Genomic DNA, 17,848 nt, shown 5'->3' on the forward strand with positions numbered 1-17,848 from the left:
TAATAAATAATTTAGATGTATTAATTTAATTCACCTTTGAAGTTGATGTTTTTGAAAATTACAAAACAATTATATTTAAGCATTACTTCATTGCAAAACTTTCATAACGTGATGTAAAACCAATTGAAATAAAATGCATATGCTCAAATTCCATAAAGGTCTTGCATCAAAATTCAAATAAATGTTTTTGTAGTACAATTCGGGCTATAGAGGAAACTTTTTATCAATTTAAAATTTCGAAATTCCAAAAAGGTTTTTTTTTTTTCGATTTTACCTAGTATAAAAGTGCTGGTTCACACTTTCAGAAACAAGTAGGCACAGGTTGCAGTAGTTTAAATTAACTGAAACTTTTTCTTAGGATTGTTTTGATACAGAAGGAAAAAAATAAAATAAGAAGGAATGCAAATAAATAAATAAAGTTTCATTTTTCTGGGACACCCTAGTTCCACATGCTTTAATAACTTTTCAGGAATTCATGGTTGAAGCAATATTAGTTATTCCTTTTTTTCATTTCGTAGAAAGATGCAATCTACAGCATAGGATTTTCTTCACATTCACCTTTTAGCTTAGTGCCTTAAGATTCCCTCATTGTTTACAATAAAAAAAAGAATTTTTGAATATAGTTGCAACTAATTAAAAAAAAAGTAGCGATTAAAATAAAGTTTCCATTGGCCACTAAACTAAAAATTTGAATTTTCGGATTGAGTAAAGAAGAAAGAATTAGAATTTCTAAAAATAATGAAATCGAAATGAGGATAAAAACAATAAGACAAAAATATATATATATGAGGAAGAAAGGTTGCACTAACCAAGAAAAAGGCAGAACATGTGAAAAGTACAATTTTCAAGAGGGTGTCTAAGTTAGGAAATAATTTTAATCTGATTTTTTAAACAATCATTTGATTTAAATCATTATTAAAATCACCTGTTTAAGTCAACTGCTTTAAATTGTTGACACCCTGGATTTCAGGCATAGTTTGATTTTTTCCTTTCACTAATGTTTCAGCACTTTTAGAACTTTCACAAGTTTAGTTTTGATAAAGTTAATGTTTTTTTAATTTCCACCATGATTCAAAAATGATTAGAAATAGGACAAAATTGTCATGGTGTTATATGTTCCCATTACTTAGATCAAATGAAAACATCATTATTTTTACTAGATGTTTTGTTTGAGAGAAAAAGAAATGCCTTTGTATTAATCAAATACAAATTATTGTCAGCACTGGTAATGCATAAGCAGTTAAAAGGGAAAATTTCCTTGCATTAAGTTGAGCTGGCTCAAAACACATTTCATTGTGCAAATGATTTCTTCTACTCATGCTTGCAACTTTGGCTAGCTCCACTGCCACAGAAACTGCTTGAGGACTGAAGCATAGGTCTGACAAGCTCTTTTTTATGACATTGAATTGTGAGCATGGGATAGTGCTCTATGCTAATTTTGGTAGCCTATTTGCATTAGGCATTAAAAACTTTACAGGTATGTGAATTGTATATTTTTTATTCACTGTTTTGCCTGTATGCCGCAAATTTTCGTGAGTATTGCTTATCATTTGAGCAGGGGTATTTTTCTTTTTTCTTTCATTTAATTTAAGTAATCCAACTAATGAGATCCAATAAAAGAATCAGAGAAATCATTTTACTTAGTACTTATGAACAGATTTTATTTTATAAAAAAATTATAGCTGCATGTTGTCTCATGAAATCATTTTTATGAATACTGTAAAGTAATATAGCCTAACTATAGCACAAGATTAACATACCAGCTGAACACGTTTTGGAACATTAGGAGTTGGTGGACCACTGTCAGACTGAAAAGCAAAAAAAAAAAAAAAAAAGAGTTTTACAAATAAGTGAATGAAATACAAATTGGGTAATTATAGAATTAAAAGTATTCTAATGAAATTTTACCCTACACAGGAATTAGTTACATTAAAAATAGATCATAAATTTTTTACTTTTTTCATCCATAAGTTAAAAAAAATTAAATCAAGATAAATTAACATTCAGGATAAAACTAGTTTAAGTAAAATAAAAATTAGCAGATGCCAAACATTTGATATAATTGAAACTGTATTGCATTTCAAATTGTTTTGTAAATAAAAATTTGGCTTTAACATCAAAAGAATTCTAAGTGGAGATATACAAAATCTTAAAAATATTTGTGCACTTCAAAGGAATGCAGATGTCATCAAGAGACCACTGAAAAAACAAAATTTTAGGTATAATTTCTACAGTCTGTTATTTAGTTACAAAAATTATTAGGGCTTAATTTAAAACACAGCTTGAAATGTTATAAGAAAAAGCTTTTGAAGAACTCTTGTACTTTTAGTACATTACAAAAAAAAAAAAAAAAAAAAAAAAAAAACTTTGACTTTATTGTAGGCAAACACTCATCAACTAAGAGGAAATACACTTAAAGAAATACATTTAAAACTAAAATCAATGTTATAAAAAATGAAGACAGTGAAAAAAGAAAACCCAAATTAAGGTTACACAACGTTTGAAAATCAACAATATGCAGTGCAACAAAGAGCTCACTGCTAGAGAATATTTTTATGCTTTTAATTTTGCATTGATAAAGACAATCAGTGAATAAGGCATGAATACTATTATTGTGTATAAAAAAATATATAATAATAATAATAAATATTAGGTGAATAACTCAAAAGCTTTTTCCCAGCAAAAAAAAAAAAAAAATTACATTGATAGTAATAATAACAATAAGTCAGAAGTTATACTACAGTGTGACATTCTTTTTTATTTTTAGCTAAAAGAAAGAAACTACAGAGATAAATATCTTTTTGGCTTATGAAGAAATTATTACAGATTAATTTCCAACAGCGTTTAGCAAAATCAAGCAAAAATTGAAAAATACTTGTACAGTTGCATTTATTCAATTAATAGGAAAAATATTTAAATAGAAAGGTTGAACGTTTAATTCATGAGTATGGATGCATTTTGTACAAAAAAGTACTCAAACCTGAAATGTTACTAAAAAGTCAAAATTATCAAAAAAGTACTAGTGAGAGCTATAAAGTTACATAAGAACTAAATAAAAATCGGTACTAAATTAAAATAAATGAAAATTTACTTTTTCACTGGGATTAGCATCTTGTAATGTAAGAGCCTTACGAAAAATTGCTTCAAATGCTGCTCTCAATCTTGAATCTAAATAACAGAGTCATAGATTAATTTTTAAGTACACTTAAGTCTCAAAATAAATAAATAAATAATAATAATAATAAAATCAATCATAAACATTTTTTTTCATTAACTAAAAGGAAACCTGAAGTGTTTAACTGCACCAGAGTTCAGTTGTAGAGTGAACAACTGAATTTTAGTATACAATGATGAACTTAAGCAGCTGAAACAAATATAAAACATGTATATAAAACTGTATATAAAACATGTTATTCACCTTGATCCATTTTTTACACATTTTATTTTGGGCTAACAATAAAACATCTTTTACTTATTTTAAAAAAATTATCACAGGAAAAACATTAAGTATTGAAAGCAAAAGAAAAAAAAATAATGAAATTGATAAAATGAAACAATGATAAAAAGTAGGACAAACTTAAGGTGGATTACTCAAACTACAATCCCACATTGAAAAATGTTTGGAGTCTTTAACAAGGGTATATATATTTTGAAATGTTTGTTGCAGTTGAATGTTTAAAATAATTCTTTCATACTAATATTGCAACTATTTTATTGATAACTAGGCCAGTATTGGTGGCTAGATGGTTTGGCTTTTAACACAAATTACTTTTTATACAATTCACCTTTTTACAGAATGCCACCTGTGCTGCAGCTTTGGCCAGAGGTATACAAATTTTTCAATCAGTATCTATATCTCTACATTATCCATGAAATAACATCTATTTCTGGGTCTATCTATATATTCACTATCTCAATACTATCAATCTTTGTATATTTTTCTATCTTTATCTGATATATTTATATTTATCAATTTTTGTTTATCTATTAGTTCCCTACATTTATCTATCTATATAATGCTCACGCTATTGTTCCTGGTGTGATGTTTTTAAGCATGTATTTGCACCTTAATCCAAGAAATTTAAAGCTTGGCTCTTAATTTTTATACACAGGGGGTGTGTATATCCCTCGTATAACACGGTTAATTTGTTCCATGTAGTATTGAAACCGTGTTGTAACGAAACGTTTTTATAAATAACTTTTTCACTTATTTTTTAAGCTAATTAATCATGCACTTATTGTAAATCATGTCGATAAATACTGTGTTGTATCACAACGATGTTTCCTGTTATATTGAAACCGTGATATACGAGACTTTGAAATAATGTGAATCAAGGAATGTGTACCATGTTATGTCAAAACCAAGTTTTAAGATTCAAATTTTAGAATAGATGAAATTTTGGCTCAATACAACATACAAATGAAAACTGGCAATCCAAGCATACAACTGCCCACTCATCTAAAACTAAGAGTTGTTATGAATGATACAACTTCATTATTTTACATGCTTCAAATTTAAACTTTTATGCACAACAAGAAAAAACTTTATCAACTTTCTTTACTAACAAGAAAATGCATTCCATCAGAAAACAAATCTGAGCTTTTCTATAGCAATAAAGTTTGTCTGAGCAACAACAACAAAACAAAATATTAAATTCACGAAATAGATTTATTCTTTTTTTTTTGTTTCAACTACATTTTTTATTTATCATTTGCCAAATTTAGCTTATGATTAATCATAATGCTATTTTCTTACAATGCATTGGAAACAAAATAATTTTCATTTTTGTTTTTAAAACATTAATGCGAAGAAAAAAGTATTTAAAATTTACAAGTTAGTATTATACGGGGAAACAAAACTTACGAATTGAAGGCAGAAGATTTTTCATAATAATTTCATAAAAATGAAGTAAAATCATATCAGAGTTATTATCATACATGGTTTATAGCATGTTAGACAAAAATGAAATTCAATATTTTAAAATTCGAGTCATGTCAAAACTGTGTAGTGTTAAATTCAAGTTTTGTACCGAGTAATATCAAAACAGTGTTATAATAATCGCAAATTAGGTACCGTTTGATATTGAAACTGTGATGTAGAAGTACAGTGTTATAGGAGAGACGCCTATATTTGAATACCAGTAACCATTATGTACCTCAACATAAAGTAACAACTTAAAAAAAAAAAAATTCAAAAGTAATGATTGGTGCATAGGTGTGACTTTTTATGTTACACCTGAAACAAGTACAAATCATTATTTTTTAAACAGAAATATTTTTTAAGAATGTTTATACCTTATATTAAGGTAGGGGGTGATTAAAACTAAGCTAACTGTACTCAGAGGCTTATAACTCCGGTTCTACAAGACAGATCCAAATGAAACTTCAAATTAGGTTATGTAGATCATGGAGACAAGATTTACGAGGTGCGGCTAGAAAAAAACCGAACTACCACAGGTGAAACAATAAAACGAATGCAATAAGGCTGAAAGTCGCCTGGCCTGTCACGTGACTCTTGCTCCGCCTACTGCTCGAGTTTCATTTGCCTCCTGCACTCAGTCTGCCCGTGGCGTCTGTTCTAAGTAGTTGACGTTTTGTCTGTGCGTCGGAAAAATGTTGAGTGTACAGAAAGAACAGCGTGCTAACATCAAATTTCTTTTCAAACTTGGAAAATCTGCAAGTGAAACGTTTGTCATGTTGCAACAAGTTTACGGCGATGATTTTTTATCGCGAACACAAGTGTTTGAGTGGTTTAAACGATTTAAAGATGGCCGCGAAGACACAAGTGATGACGCTCGCACTGGCAGACCATTGTCAGCAAAAACTGATGCAAACTTTGAAAAAATTGGTAAACTTGTTCGAGAAGATCGCCGTTTAACAATCAGAGCAATGTCTGAGTTGACAGGAATTGACAAGGAAAGTGTTAGGCAGATTCTTCATGAAAGTTTCAACATGAACAAAGTGTGTGCAAAAATGGTTCCAAAGTGTCTCACAATTGAACAGAAGGAACGCCGAAGAATGATTTGTTCTGACATCCTAGAAAACATTGAAAGAGATCCCACCTTTTTACAAAATGTTATTACTTGTGATGAATCGTGGTTTTTTACTTACGATTTCAAAACCAAACGCCAGTCGATGCATTGGAAATCTCCTGATTCTCCACGACAAAAAAAAGCATGAATGTCAAAATCGAAATTCAAGGCAATGATGATTGTTTTTTTTGATGTTAAAGGGATTGTACACATTGATTGGGTACCAGAGGGACAAACAGTGAATCAGCATTACTACATTAGCGTCCTGACTACCTTACGTGAGCGAGTACGGAGAAAACGGAACGATTTGTGGAAAAAAAGACATGGATCCTGCACCAAGACAATGCCCCAGCTCACAATGCGTTGTCAGTGAACACGTTTTTAGCCAATCACAACATTCCCATCTTAGACCATCCACCCTACTCACCTGATTTGGCCCCCTGTGATTTTTTTCTTTTCCCTAAAGTCAAGTCAGCTTTGAAAGGAACTAGATTTGAGAGTGTTGAAGCAGTAAAAGAAAAAGCGACGGAAGTAATGTATGGACTTACTGAAAATGATCTGCAGCATTGCTATGAACAGTGGAAAATTCGTATGGAGCGGTGTATAGACCGAGGAGGAGAGTACATTGAAGGAGATAACATCAAATTGTAAATAATGGAAAATAAAATTTTTTTATAGCATCAGTTCGGTTTTTTCTAGCCACACCTCGTATTCACAAAAATGTAATTTGAAATTTTGCCCGAACGTGGCGCTTAAATGACATAAACTGAAAAGATAACAATTAAAAATCAAAGAACAACAAACTAGTTTATTAAATTACACTTTTTATGCGCACATCTTGCCCATCAACAAAACGCCTGATAACCCCATTGTCAACGGCTTCATGTGATGTATTAGTAGGGTTGGGAAAAAACATGGTGCATCTAAAGAGTTTGTCCCTCTGAATGCGATACTATAGTTCAAAGGAATCATTCGTCTGAAATGAACCTGTTTCTGAACGTATGCATCAAGAAGCTTGTTTCCAAAGTAAGCGCAATGCTTCAACAGCACAATCTTAAGATAAATTGGCTGTTTAGCCACCATCAAGTGACAAAACAATTGCTCAAACAGCGGAATGAGTAAAGGCTGTGATTCAAGCCAACTTTCCTGATGAATGTTTCGTCTTTATTCTTTCCCGATTGCCTACCCAGAAGGTCACCAGATATGACCCTTGTGACTTTTAGTTGTTTGGGTTCTCTCAAACATTATTTATTAAAAAGGTATAATAATCAAACAGACTTAAAAGCTAGCATCGTGAGCCTTGCTTTGTCTCATCCCTACTGAAATGTTGTGTGAGGCCATGTGTACATGGAGAAAATAAGTGTGTAAATAAATAAAATATTTCATTATTCTTTGATTTTATAACTGTTTTTTTCACTTTTTCTGTCACTAAAGTGTCACCAGGTGGCAAATTTAAATTTTTCTCTTTTTTTTTTTGGTAAAAATCTGGTTTGCATTACATGTATTTGAAGTTTCATCTGGATCTGTCCAATAGAACTGGAGCTATAAGCCTCAGAAGGAAAAAAAGTGAATTGTTTCACATGAGTACTAAACTGGATATCCAAAATGGGGACTTTATTTTTCTACCTCATTTCTTCGTTGAACCAACAACTTCATAATCTGATAGTTAATTATTAGTTCTATAATGAAAATAGTTTGTGAACTAGTTCTATCTTTAAAAGATTTCTTTTTGCAGGCCAAAATTTAATAGCAACCTCAAAAAACTCTTCTTAGCTTCACTTGGAAAGCTTATGCAAAATATCCAAGGATAGGCAGGTCTGTATAAAGATAAAACGTTTTAAGCAAAATATAAACTTTACATTAGTATAATAAAATAACTGCAATAAAATAGGAAACTCCAAGCAAAAAATATTGCCAGCTAAGTTTTCTGCTCTTTTGAAATTATGTTGCAAATATAATTACTTGTTGTAACTATAAATTATAATAATTGTTATTGGAGACACAATAAAAATTACAATTCACACATGAATTCAGTCAGCATGATATTTTTTTTTAAATACAAAAACATGCAAATAACTAGTAAAAAAAAGTGAAATATTTGTATGTACTAACCATGAGCAATACTAGAAGTAATTGTAGAATAAGGGGAATGCATGGGTGAATGTTTTAAAATAGATTTTTTAGGAGATGTAGGCGTCATCGGTGGAGATGGTGGAGGAGAGCCTCTTGATGAAGACTAAAATAAAGTACAATTAAAAAAGATACAGAATTTGTCTAACAATTCAATGCTGTTCTGAAGGTAAAAGCTGAAAACAGTAAAGTAGTTGAATTTATTGTTTCAGAGAGGGCACAAGTCACATTTTTTTTCAAAAAGGAGTTAGCTGTGGTTTTACCATATTTGTATGTAGAGAAATCGACTAGAGTAGCAGGGAAGTCAAGCCTAGCACAACAAAGCCCTTTAATTAGGAGCCACATTTTTCTCTTAGTGCAGAAAAGGCATAAGTCCCGGACTTATGCCCTTTCTGCACTAAATGCGGATGAAGAAATAGTAAGACGCAATGTGAATATATGGCAAGATCATAGAACTAGATTTTTTGGCGCAATGAAATAAAAACAAATAACTCCTTTGATCTAGCATTATTACGGTAATGGTAGGATTATCATTTAGGAGGGTTAGGAGGGATTCAAAATCACAACCTAGGTAGAGATAGGGCAGACAAATATCAGTATGAAATTGGCAAATTTCTCATTAATTTTATTAACACTACATTAGAAATAGCAAAAAAACAAAAAAAAAAACTACACTTTCCATGAGATATATGCTGGTCAAAATAAGAACAACACTGCAGGAGACTTTTTCTAGAAATAACACTGAATAAATTTAACAAGATTGCTGATGACTTTCCTCTGAGAGGACATTTGTTTGTCCTTTGCGACCGGGATTTTGGGGCAGTAAAACGAATGTTAAACAGATATGACAGATTATTACCATGTGAAATTCAACCTCTTATATAGTGAGGAAATTCTGAAATTACACCAAGATTAACCATCAAATCTGTTGAAAACAATGAAATCTGTAAATGCTAAAAGTGGTGCCCTTCATTTTTTAAGAGAACTTTTCTCCCAAATTGAGATTTTGGAAAAAGATTCTACTGGGTGACAAATGTTTTCAATTCTCAGCATTCATAACGTTTAAATATTCGATAGAAAACCAAAGGAATGGTTTCAGACTAGCTATTTTATAGACGGTTTAAGAGCATATAGCAAAGAAACGCTTCTTGGCTGAACTACTTTTGCCAACATTGAGTATAAAAGGAAAATTGTCATATTGTAGAAAGAAATAAGTTATCAAGATGATTATTTAGTGAAAATTTTGAACAGAATCATGCTAATATGTACATAGAATTTGGTACCTAAAACTAGACAAGAGAAAAATAGAAAGAGAAGATTTCCGTGGAGGATGCAATTGATAAATATGAATATATAGTTTTATACACATGTGAAACTTTTGCTTTTTTTTCTCAGTTTGTTAGTTTTTACTTTTTTAAATTCTTTTTACGCCAGACTTTATTGTTTCACAAAAACAAGACGAGAGAAAGAGGAAAATACAAGATCTATTTTCTTAAGATAATGAAATTATGCATACGGACTTCACTAATTATTTTTGTCACTTTGTTATAGTATGTTTTATTATCAGTTTCAAAAAAAAAAACAATTCACTTGATTTACATTTTCAGAACTCTAAGCTAGCCTTTCAGGATATTTATTGTAGAAGTAACATAAGTCAAAGTTTAAAAAAAATAATTAAATTAAATTAATTTTAGTGACAAAAGGAAACATAATTGAAGGTGAGGTAATAATCCTACTTGTGGCTGGATTAGGCACAAAAAAAAAATGTAGAATTTAGTTCATTTATGAATGAAATAATCACTTTTTATTGATTCCAGAAAATTTGCATTAGTTGGACTTATGCCCTTTCTGAAATAATCTATTCAGTTATACATTTCATATTCAGTCACAAATGCTATTGAATGTTTTAAAAGTTTCAAGCACTTTACATATAGGGGCAAAAGATTTTTAGATACTTTAAAATTTCATTATTTTTAATTTGGCATAATTTGACAACAACATTATTTTTATTTATTTATTTTACTATTTTTTTGCAAGTTTATGAAAACATTAGCGAAGCTGCCTATATTTTAGATTGCACATAAAATTAAGTAACTAAGATTTTACATTAAGTGTATAAGAAGAATTGACTGTGTAGAACTAACATGCTTTGCATAATATACACTGTATATTTTAAATTTTCAAGTAAGTAAAAACTTTTCAAAAGATACTTTCACTTTTTGTCCTCTGAGTTCTGTAACATCATGCACTATACAAGAACTCTTGACTTGGCAACCTATCTGCTTAATGACCATTCATATTTACAACCAATCAAGTAGATACAGACAATTACAATAATTTCTCCTCATGACAGTCAGTGGATTATGGTAACATGCGCATTGAGCATAATTATGCATTTACTATGCCCTTTTTCAATCACTCTCATTCTGAGAAGCAGCTGCTGCGTAACCTTGCTATTTCTTTACACAACTGTAACTCTAAAACAGTATAAATGTAGAAAAAAATATAAAAAATTAAAAAAAAAACCAGCACAGAATATCATAAGAAATTTTTGAAGAAAGAAATCTATCGACCTTGAATTGCAAATGAAAAAGTCATACAGGATTAGGAAGTTAGAAACATGATTAAAGGAGAACAAACAAGTGATAATTGAATAGTTACCAGGTTGAGTCAAAAGTTTTTTCATATTTTCCCTGTCCTGGATCGGCAGACCTGAATGTAACATATGCAAATTATAGTTCCTGCGCAGCTGATCTAAAATGGTAGAGTGGAGTTTGATCTTGATAATCCCCATCAGTTGCCGTGATTTCTCGTACCTGTGTAGACATTGCAGTTTCTTGAAATGGCGGATAAGATAGCAATTTGTGTTATTTTGCGTTTCTTCTGGAAAAAAGGTCTGAATGCAAGGGCAGTGGCAAAAGAAATTAATGATGTTGAGGGTCCAGGTTCTGTGAATGAGTGCACTGCTCAAAATTGGTTTAAGCGTTTCAAGGAAGATGATATGACCCTTGAAGAGAAACCAAGATTTGAACAGCCATCTGTTGTCGATAACGAAGTTTTGCTGTAAGCTATCCAACACCAGCCAAGTTCTAGCACACGAGCATTATCATCAGAACTTGGTCCTTCCCAAAGTACCATCAATCAACACCTCCACCAACTAGGGCTCGTGAATAGGTGCTGTCGAGAAGTTCCTCACGAATTGACTCCCTTCCAGCAGCAACGGCGAGTGAACTTCTGCAAAGAACTACTTTCCAACCCCCAAGATCTTCGATTTTGACACAGAATCGTTACTGGAGATAAAAAATGGATCTTTTCCCAAAATCCAGACATGGGAAAACAGTGGCGACATCCTAGCCAGCCCCCAAAACCCATTGTCAAATGGGTCATTTTGAACAGAAGGTCTTGCTGTGCGCGTGGTAGAATTTCGAGGGAGCGGTTCACTTTGAGTTTGTTCCACATGGCCGTGCTGTGAACCCTGACCTCTATATTCAACAACTGCAAAGACTACGACATTCTGAAGGCTCGGTATCCAGCACTAGTCAACAGACAAAGTGCACTCCGGCAACATGACAATGCTCCAGCACACAGAGCCAGATTGACCAAAGATAAACTTCAAGACCTGCAAGGTATTGAAGCTCTTGCCCCATCCAGCGTACAGCCCAGACATTGCCTCCCTCAGATTATCATCTTTTTTGGTCCTTGGCACACTTTCTGTCCGGATGGCAGTTCGCTAATGTGAATGATGTTGAGAGTTTTTTGCATCAAAGTCGCCTGAATGGTACAAGCATGGAATTGAACTTTTGGCAGACAGATGGCACAAAACCATACTTCATAATGGAATTTACTTCGAGGAAATAAATCTTTAGTATTGTGTGACTGTTGTGCATTTCTTTTGTAGGTGAAAATAAGAAAGAACTTTTGATTCAACCTAGTAGAAGCACTAAAGCTTTTAAAAGAAATAGAAGCCAAGAAATGAAGAAAAAAGTTCACATGGGTTAAATGGGTTGGGGGGGGGGATTTGGCTGTCACATAGCAGTACCTTGTTCTTAATGAAAATAAAATACAATCATAAAATTAAGTCTTTTATACAATACATATTGTCATAGAATACACATAAAATTTTCAGACAAAGAAAGATAAAAAAACTAAGCACTTATTTAAGAGAATGGATTGTTATTTTCTTCTTGCTTTAAAGGACTAAGTAACTATCAAAACCACTTTAATGTTAACAAAAAATAAACTTGATTCACACAGAAATAGTTATTACAGCAAGATTCCCATAACTTACCCTAGTTAAAACCCAGCAACTGGAATAACTTCGAATCTAGACATTCTTCTGCTGTTGCTCTTGAGCAGCTTTATAAGTTCCTTCATCTACAGATTGTCTTCGAGCTACTTCTTGAAGACGTCTCTCACGCCCCAAGAGCCTCTCCAGCAATCTCATCAGTTCCATTCTCTCTGAACTGAACCCAGCCAAGATCATAGATTCTAAAATGAATTACATCAAATTAAAGTTGTATTATTTATAACTTGTGACAAGGTAACCCATTAGAATGAAAAATATTTCTGAATACAACAAGAATATCACAAAGTATTTGGTAAGAATTTCACTTCTTTCTACTAAAAAATGTTAGGGTCAGTTGAGGTACAAGAAAACTACAATTTCCAAAGTCTCCAACTTTAGATCCTTCCCTTTCTTCTGAATGGATTGAGACACAGTTTTGATGCATTGTGTTCAACACTAACTGTCCAAAAGTAACTAGGTATAAAAATTTTGATTTTATGATTGATTGTTAGTGAATGAAATCATGTTCCCATTTATCCCAGAAGGGATAAAGATCCAATTACTGTATTTCTATGGGGTACACTGAAACACTCCAAATTTATTTCCTTAGTAGGTTGATGTAGGTAAATAACTGCACTATACCAATCACATTAGAATCTGTAGAAGGTTAGAAAGCAAATTTCACCAAAAGTTTTTAGTAATCTTCTATATGACAAGGCAAACAAGTTGAAACTTAGTTACTTTGTATTTGTAAACCCGCTGGAGGGGAAAATGTAAGATAACTTTAAAAAGTAACTTTTTCAGTGTCATGTTGAAGTCTACAAATCGACTGTGCTTGAAAATGCACAGAACTATCAGCATGTCTTTTATAATTTACTTAGTTTCCACTCATGAACAGTTTAGTTTCAAAAATTACAAGTGTGATAGTAGGGTTTGTTTTCCATTTATCCCATGTTTCCTTTTATCTCAACTGACCCTAAATGTACAGCATGACAAGAAATAACTTGGACACAGTTGATACATTACAATTTTAATGCTAATGAAAATATTACGACCTAACTTCAAAACATATATAAATACATTATTTTGTCTAATATATTTATATATTTTCAAAGTGGCTACCTTTAGCCTTAGTACAGAGCTTTAAACGTACCACAAAAGTTTTGGTTATAGGCCGCAACTCACTTACTAATATTTTATCCCATTCCTTTCATGAGGATTTCACTTGGTAAAAAGTTTATTTTATGGTTAATTAAATACTATGCCTAAATGACTGATGAAAAATTAAAGAATCCTATTGCAGTGGGCACGAGGCAGAATAATAAAAATGTATAGTAAATAATTACGAACCGGTTTTCTTAAGGTTGCGGTTTATTTTTTGCCTGAAGTGTTGTAATCTAACAATGATTCATAATACATTTAGAAATTAAAAATTATTAAAATTTTAGAAATATTCTAATTGACATTAAAAAAAAGGAGAGAGAGGGAGAACATAAAATGACAGGCTAAATGATTCTTTAAAATACCAACAAAAAAACATGATAATTTTGACACTTTTTATGAGAATAAAATCCCTACATTAAGAAACCTGTAGAAATATTTCAGACTAAGAGAACATTTTTTAGGAGGTCAAAGAGGAGTTTTGCCTCTCCCTAAATGAGCGCGAAAATATTTCCTTTCCACACTAGTAATTTCTTAAAACAATCAAGGGGAGAGGAAAAATGTAGATGCATACATTCCTTTCTTTGTGTGTATCATCATTTATTGAGTTTTTTTTTTTTTTTTTTTTGGTTGGTTTGAACTGATGAATTACTAAACGGGTTTTGTGTTAACTTAAGTTTTTAAGTACTTTTTTTTTCTTTAATACCATTTTTAAAAGAACCATTGTAATTGATGCACTACAGTGAATTTTCATTCTATGTTAGTTTCTGTACAGCATTTATGAGGCTATGGCATTTCTTGGAGAAAAATGAGGAACTGGATAACAAGAATGCAAACACCGGATACTTTTTGGTGAGAATATGAAACAAAATCATTTAAATATTTAACCAACCCAAGTAAAATTTTTTTCATTTTTCAAATAGTTGATGTTACAAAGGATTTAAGACTTGAAATTTGAAGAAAAAGGATCTAATACATTATTACCAGATACATTCAATCAGGACTTCCCAAACTTTATAGCCAGCAGACTCCTTTAATGGATCAATGTTCAGTGCGGACCCTCTGTCATTAGATTGTATAGATACACGTTTAGTAAAAAGATAATAGAACTTAATTAAATTAATCATTACTAAGTAGAGGGGAATATCACAATTAAAAAAAAGGTAGGTAGTTTACAAAGCTTAACTTTATTTACACCAAGTTGAACAGACAGAAATCATTAGGTAAAAATTAAAATTCAAAATTGAACTTCGAACTAAGGAAAAAAGTGAAGTTATTTTAACTGACACAATTTTAATATATTAGGTTTAATTGTTGACAGCTGGAGTTAAACATTAGGATCAGCATCTATAGTTGGGGGAAACCTAACATGGCAGCATTGTGAAGACTATGCAAATCCTAATTGCAGCATTACAACAACGGCAGGTTAGGTTTGCCCCAGCAATAGATAATTTCTGGTGTTTTTTTGTTATCCAGCTGAAGCCAAAAATGGAGATACGCACAGACAAAAATTGAAAAAATCTTAGGAGCCAGGTCAAATTTGTAGGATCTAGACAAATTATTTTTTCAGAGTTTGTGAGAAAATTCAGCATAACAGGGTTTCTAACATAATATTGTTCTGAAAGAACCAATTGCCAAGGTATTTCTATTTTAGTCAGACCATCGAGGTAGAGTATCCTGGAAGGTAGATTTCAAGATACAGTTGGAAGGTTGCTCATCAAAAATTCAAATTTGCATGACGACTGACTGCACAGTTTTTTTGAAGCAGATAACAGTTCAACCAACTATGCATGATTTAGCCACGTCGTGCCATGAGATGTCGAGGGCTCAATAGACAACTCCTTACTTTGAAGATGAAAATTCTAGTTTTTAAATGCAAAATTTAAGCATCACTAAATGTTTTAAAACTCTTTTCTTTTTCGAATATCGCCACGGACCCCCTACTAAGGTTCGCCGGAGTCCCAAGGGGTATGCGGACCACAGTTTGGGAATCCCTGCATTAAATAATTCTTGAAGCATACTATCAATCTTCCACATATCAGAAAATGGATGACATTACTTGATATTTTATGAAACAATAACAGCATCCACACTTACAGAAATAATGGTAAAATCTATTTTCATTATTTAAAAGTTTTAAGAAATAAAACAAAATATTACCTGATGATTCAACTAATGGAAAAGATTGTAATCTTTTATTTGCTTTAAGGACACCCTTGATCTCCCTGTAAGTAGCACCTTGCCATACATAAACTATTTCACGCACCATTATGTCGTCTACATACACATTATGAGCTCTAAAAAAAATTAATAAGATACAGTTAAATTAAAAAAAAAAAAAAAACATTCATATGATTTTACTATTGGATTATAAAATTTATCATCTCTGATGTTTTCTCAATTTTTGATCTGTTAATCTTAAGAAAGAAAATTCCATAGAAAAATTAATAATAGAGTATTTCAAAACATTTTATATTAATAAAGATTCAGAGAAATGCATTAAAAAAACTACTTTACAATTCATACTTCAAAAGAGAATATCATAGGCCAGATAAACAAAAATAGCAAAAAAAAAAAAAACAGAAACAATTACTTAATAGAGATACTTACTGTGATGAAGTAGAAATGATGGAAGGAAGATATGGCAATTTTTTTATTTGAATAATACTATCATATATGGAAGGTTGTAAAGATTGAGCAATGGCATTTGCAATTAACACAGCTATCTGAAAATGAAAGAAAAAAACTTAAGATGAAAAATGAAGAGAAGACATTTGTGTATATTACATTCTATCTTCCTTCTTTAATAATGCTACACGCAATAGAAAATATATATTTTATTCTAATCAAAAAAGAAAAATAAGTATTTAATTCCAAAAAGAACAAAACGAGATTGGATAAAATATAAATAACTGGTAATTTTCATCTTCTTACCAAAAAACTCTTAACACTTTCAAGTCTGAGCTATTTCGACTGCATATGTCCCTCCAGACTGGGGTGTTTTGGCGCTTCGCATGATTTTTTTTTAAATACTAGGAAGATGTGTATTTTAGTAATTTTTATTGTATTATATACTTGAAGATGTTTTCTTTTGTAATAAAGGAACAATTTGAATGAATAAAAATAAATGTTTAGTGAGAAATTGTTGAAAAAAGCATGTTTGAAACTAAAAAAAAAAGTTCTGCATAGGAAAACATCATTTTTAACCATAAAAGTTTACCCAGACTAAATTAAAAACTTACCTAAATCTTGAACGAATATCTGAAAATAGGTTTAATTTGTAAATAAACATTATTTAATAAAATTTGCTTTTGTAAGATACATTTCAAAGCACAAAAACTCGAATTTAAACCCTTATTCTATCTCGTTTCATGTGGTTATTTCTGCCTCGTGCTGCCGTCTATATATATTGTTTTTGAACGTAAAAGGTTCGTAGGTAGTATCTAAAAAGGCTAGAAACCTATAGAACTCATACTTTTATAGCTAAGAGGTTAAAAATTTGACTCCAAGAGAATCTCGGGCTTAGTCAACTTCACCCAAAACGGCAACCCGAGTGATGCTCGGGCATAGACCTCAAAGTGTTAATTTTGAAAAAAAATCTTAAAAAATGATTTTTTGCAAAATTTGCCCCCCCCCCCCCCCTCCCAACAAAGGAGCCAAAACTGATGTCACAACAAGATGATAACTCTTCCAATTTCTTGCCAAGTCCTCAACTGAATTGTTAAAATGTCCAGAAAGCAGGAAAAAACTACTACTGCAGCCATTAAGTCAGAGGCCATGGTGATCTAATTGGTAGGGCTTCGGACTCGTAACCGAAGGAGCCCAACCGTTTGAAGATCCTCCATGTTGGTTAATAGTGACTGGGGCATGTCAAATATGTTGTAGTTACTTAGTCCTCCAAGTGAATCAATACCTCTGGAGGTTTGGGGGTTTGAGACCAGGGATTGCACAGCTTCTGGTCTGGTTAAAAAAATTAGAACTGTTTTCAGGGTACCATCCAACCGGTTAAACCGCAAATAGTGGTAGGTACTGGGGACCCTGGAGTGTGTTGTGTGAAGTCTTTACATCAAGTTTGTTAAAAAAAAATTTCCTCTTAAGTTTATTAAAAATTTTAAGACTACTAAATTGTTTGCAAAATCATATCAAATTGAGCTTTACACACACACATACATTATATATGTATACATACAGTGGTGGACAAAAAACTGCACCACTTTCAAAAAGTTACATTTTAAAGCAT

At 31.5% G+C, this 17,848-nt stretch overlaps 1 protein-coding gene across 1 annotated transcript in view; it reads right to left on the minus strand.

The window, feature by feature from the left end:
- Positions 1–17,848, minus strand: part of LOC129219309 (chloride channel protein 2-like) — a 141,187-nt gene that overhangs the window by 11,052 nt on the left and 112,287 nt on the right. Inside the window, 8 exon segments of the mRNA XM_054853658.1 lie at positions 1,761–1,808; positions 3,092–3,168; positions 8,145–8,268; positions 10,211–10,220; positions 12,463–12,500; positions 12,502–12,650; positions 15,769–15,905; positions 16,219–16,334. Of these exon segments, the coding sequence (XP_054709633.1) occupies positions 1,761–1,808; positions 3,092–3,168; positions 8,145–8,268; positions 10,211–10,220; positions 12,463–12,500; positions 12,502–12,650; positions 15,769–15,905; positions 16,219–16,334 (699 nt within the window).

This window comes from Uloborus diversus, chromosome 3 (assembly GCF_026930045.1).
Source record: "Uloborus diversus isolate 005 chromosome 3, Udiv.v.3.1, whole genome shotgun sequence".
In the NCBI taxonomy this organism is placed as follows: Eukaryota; Metazoa; Arthropoda; class Arachnida; order Araneae; family Uloboridae; genus Uloborus; species Uloborus diversus.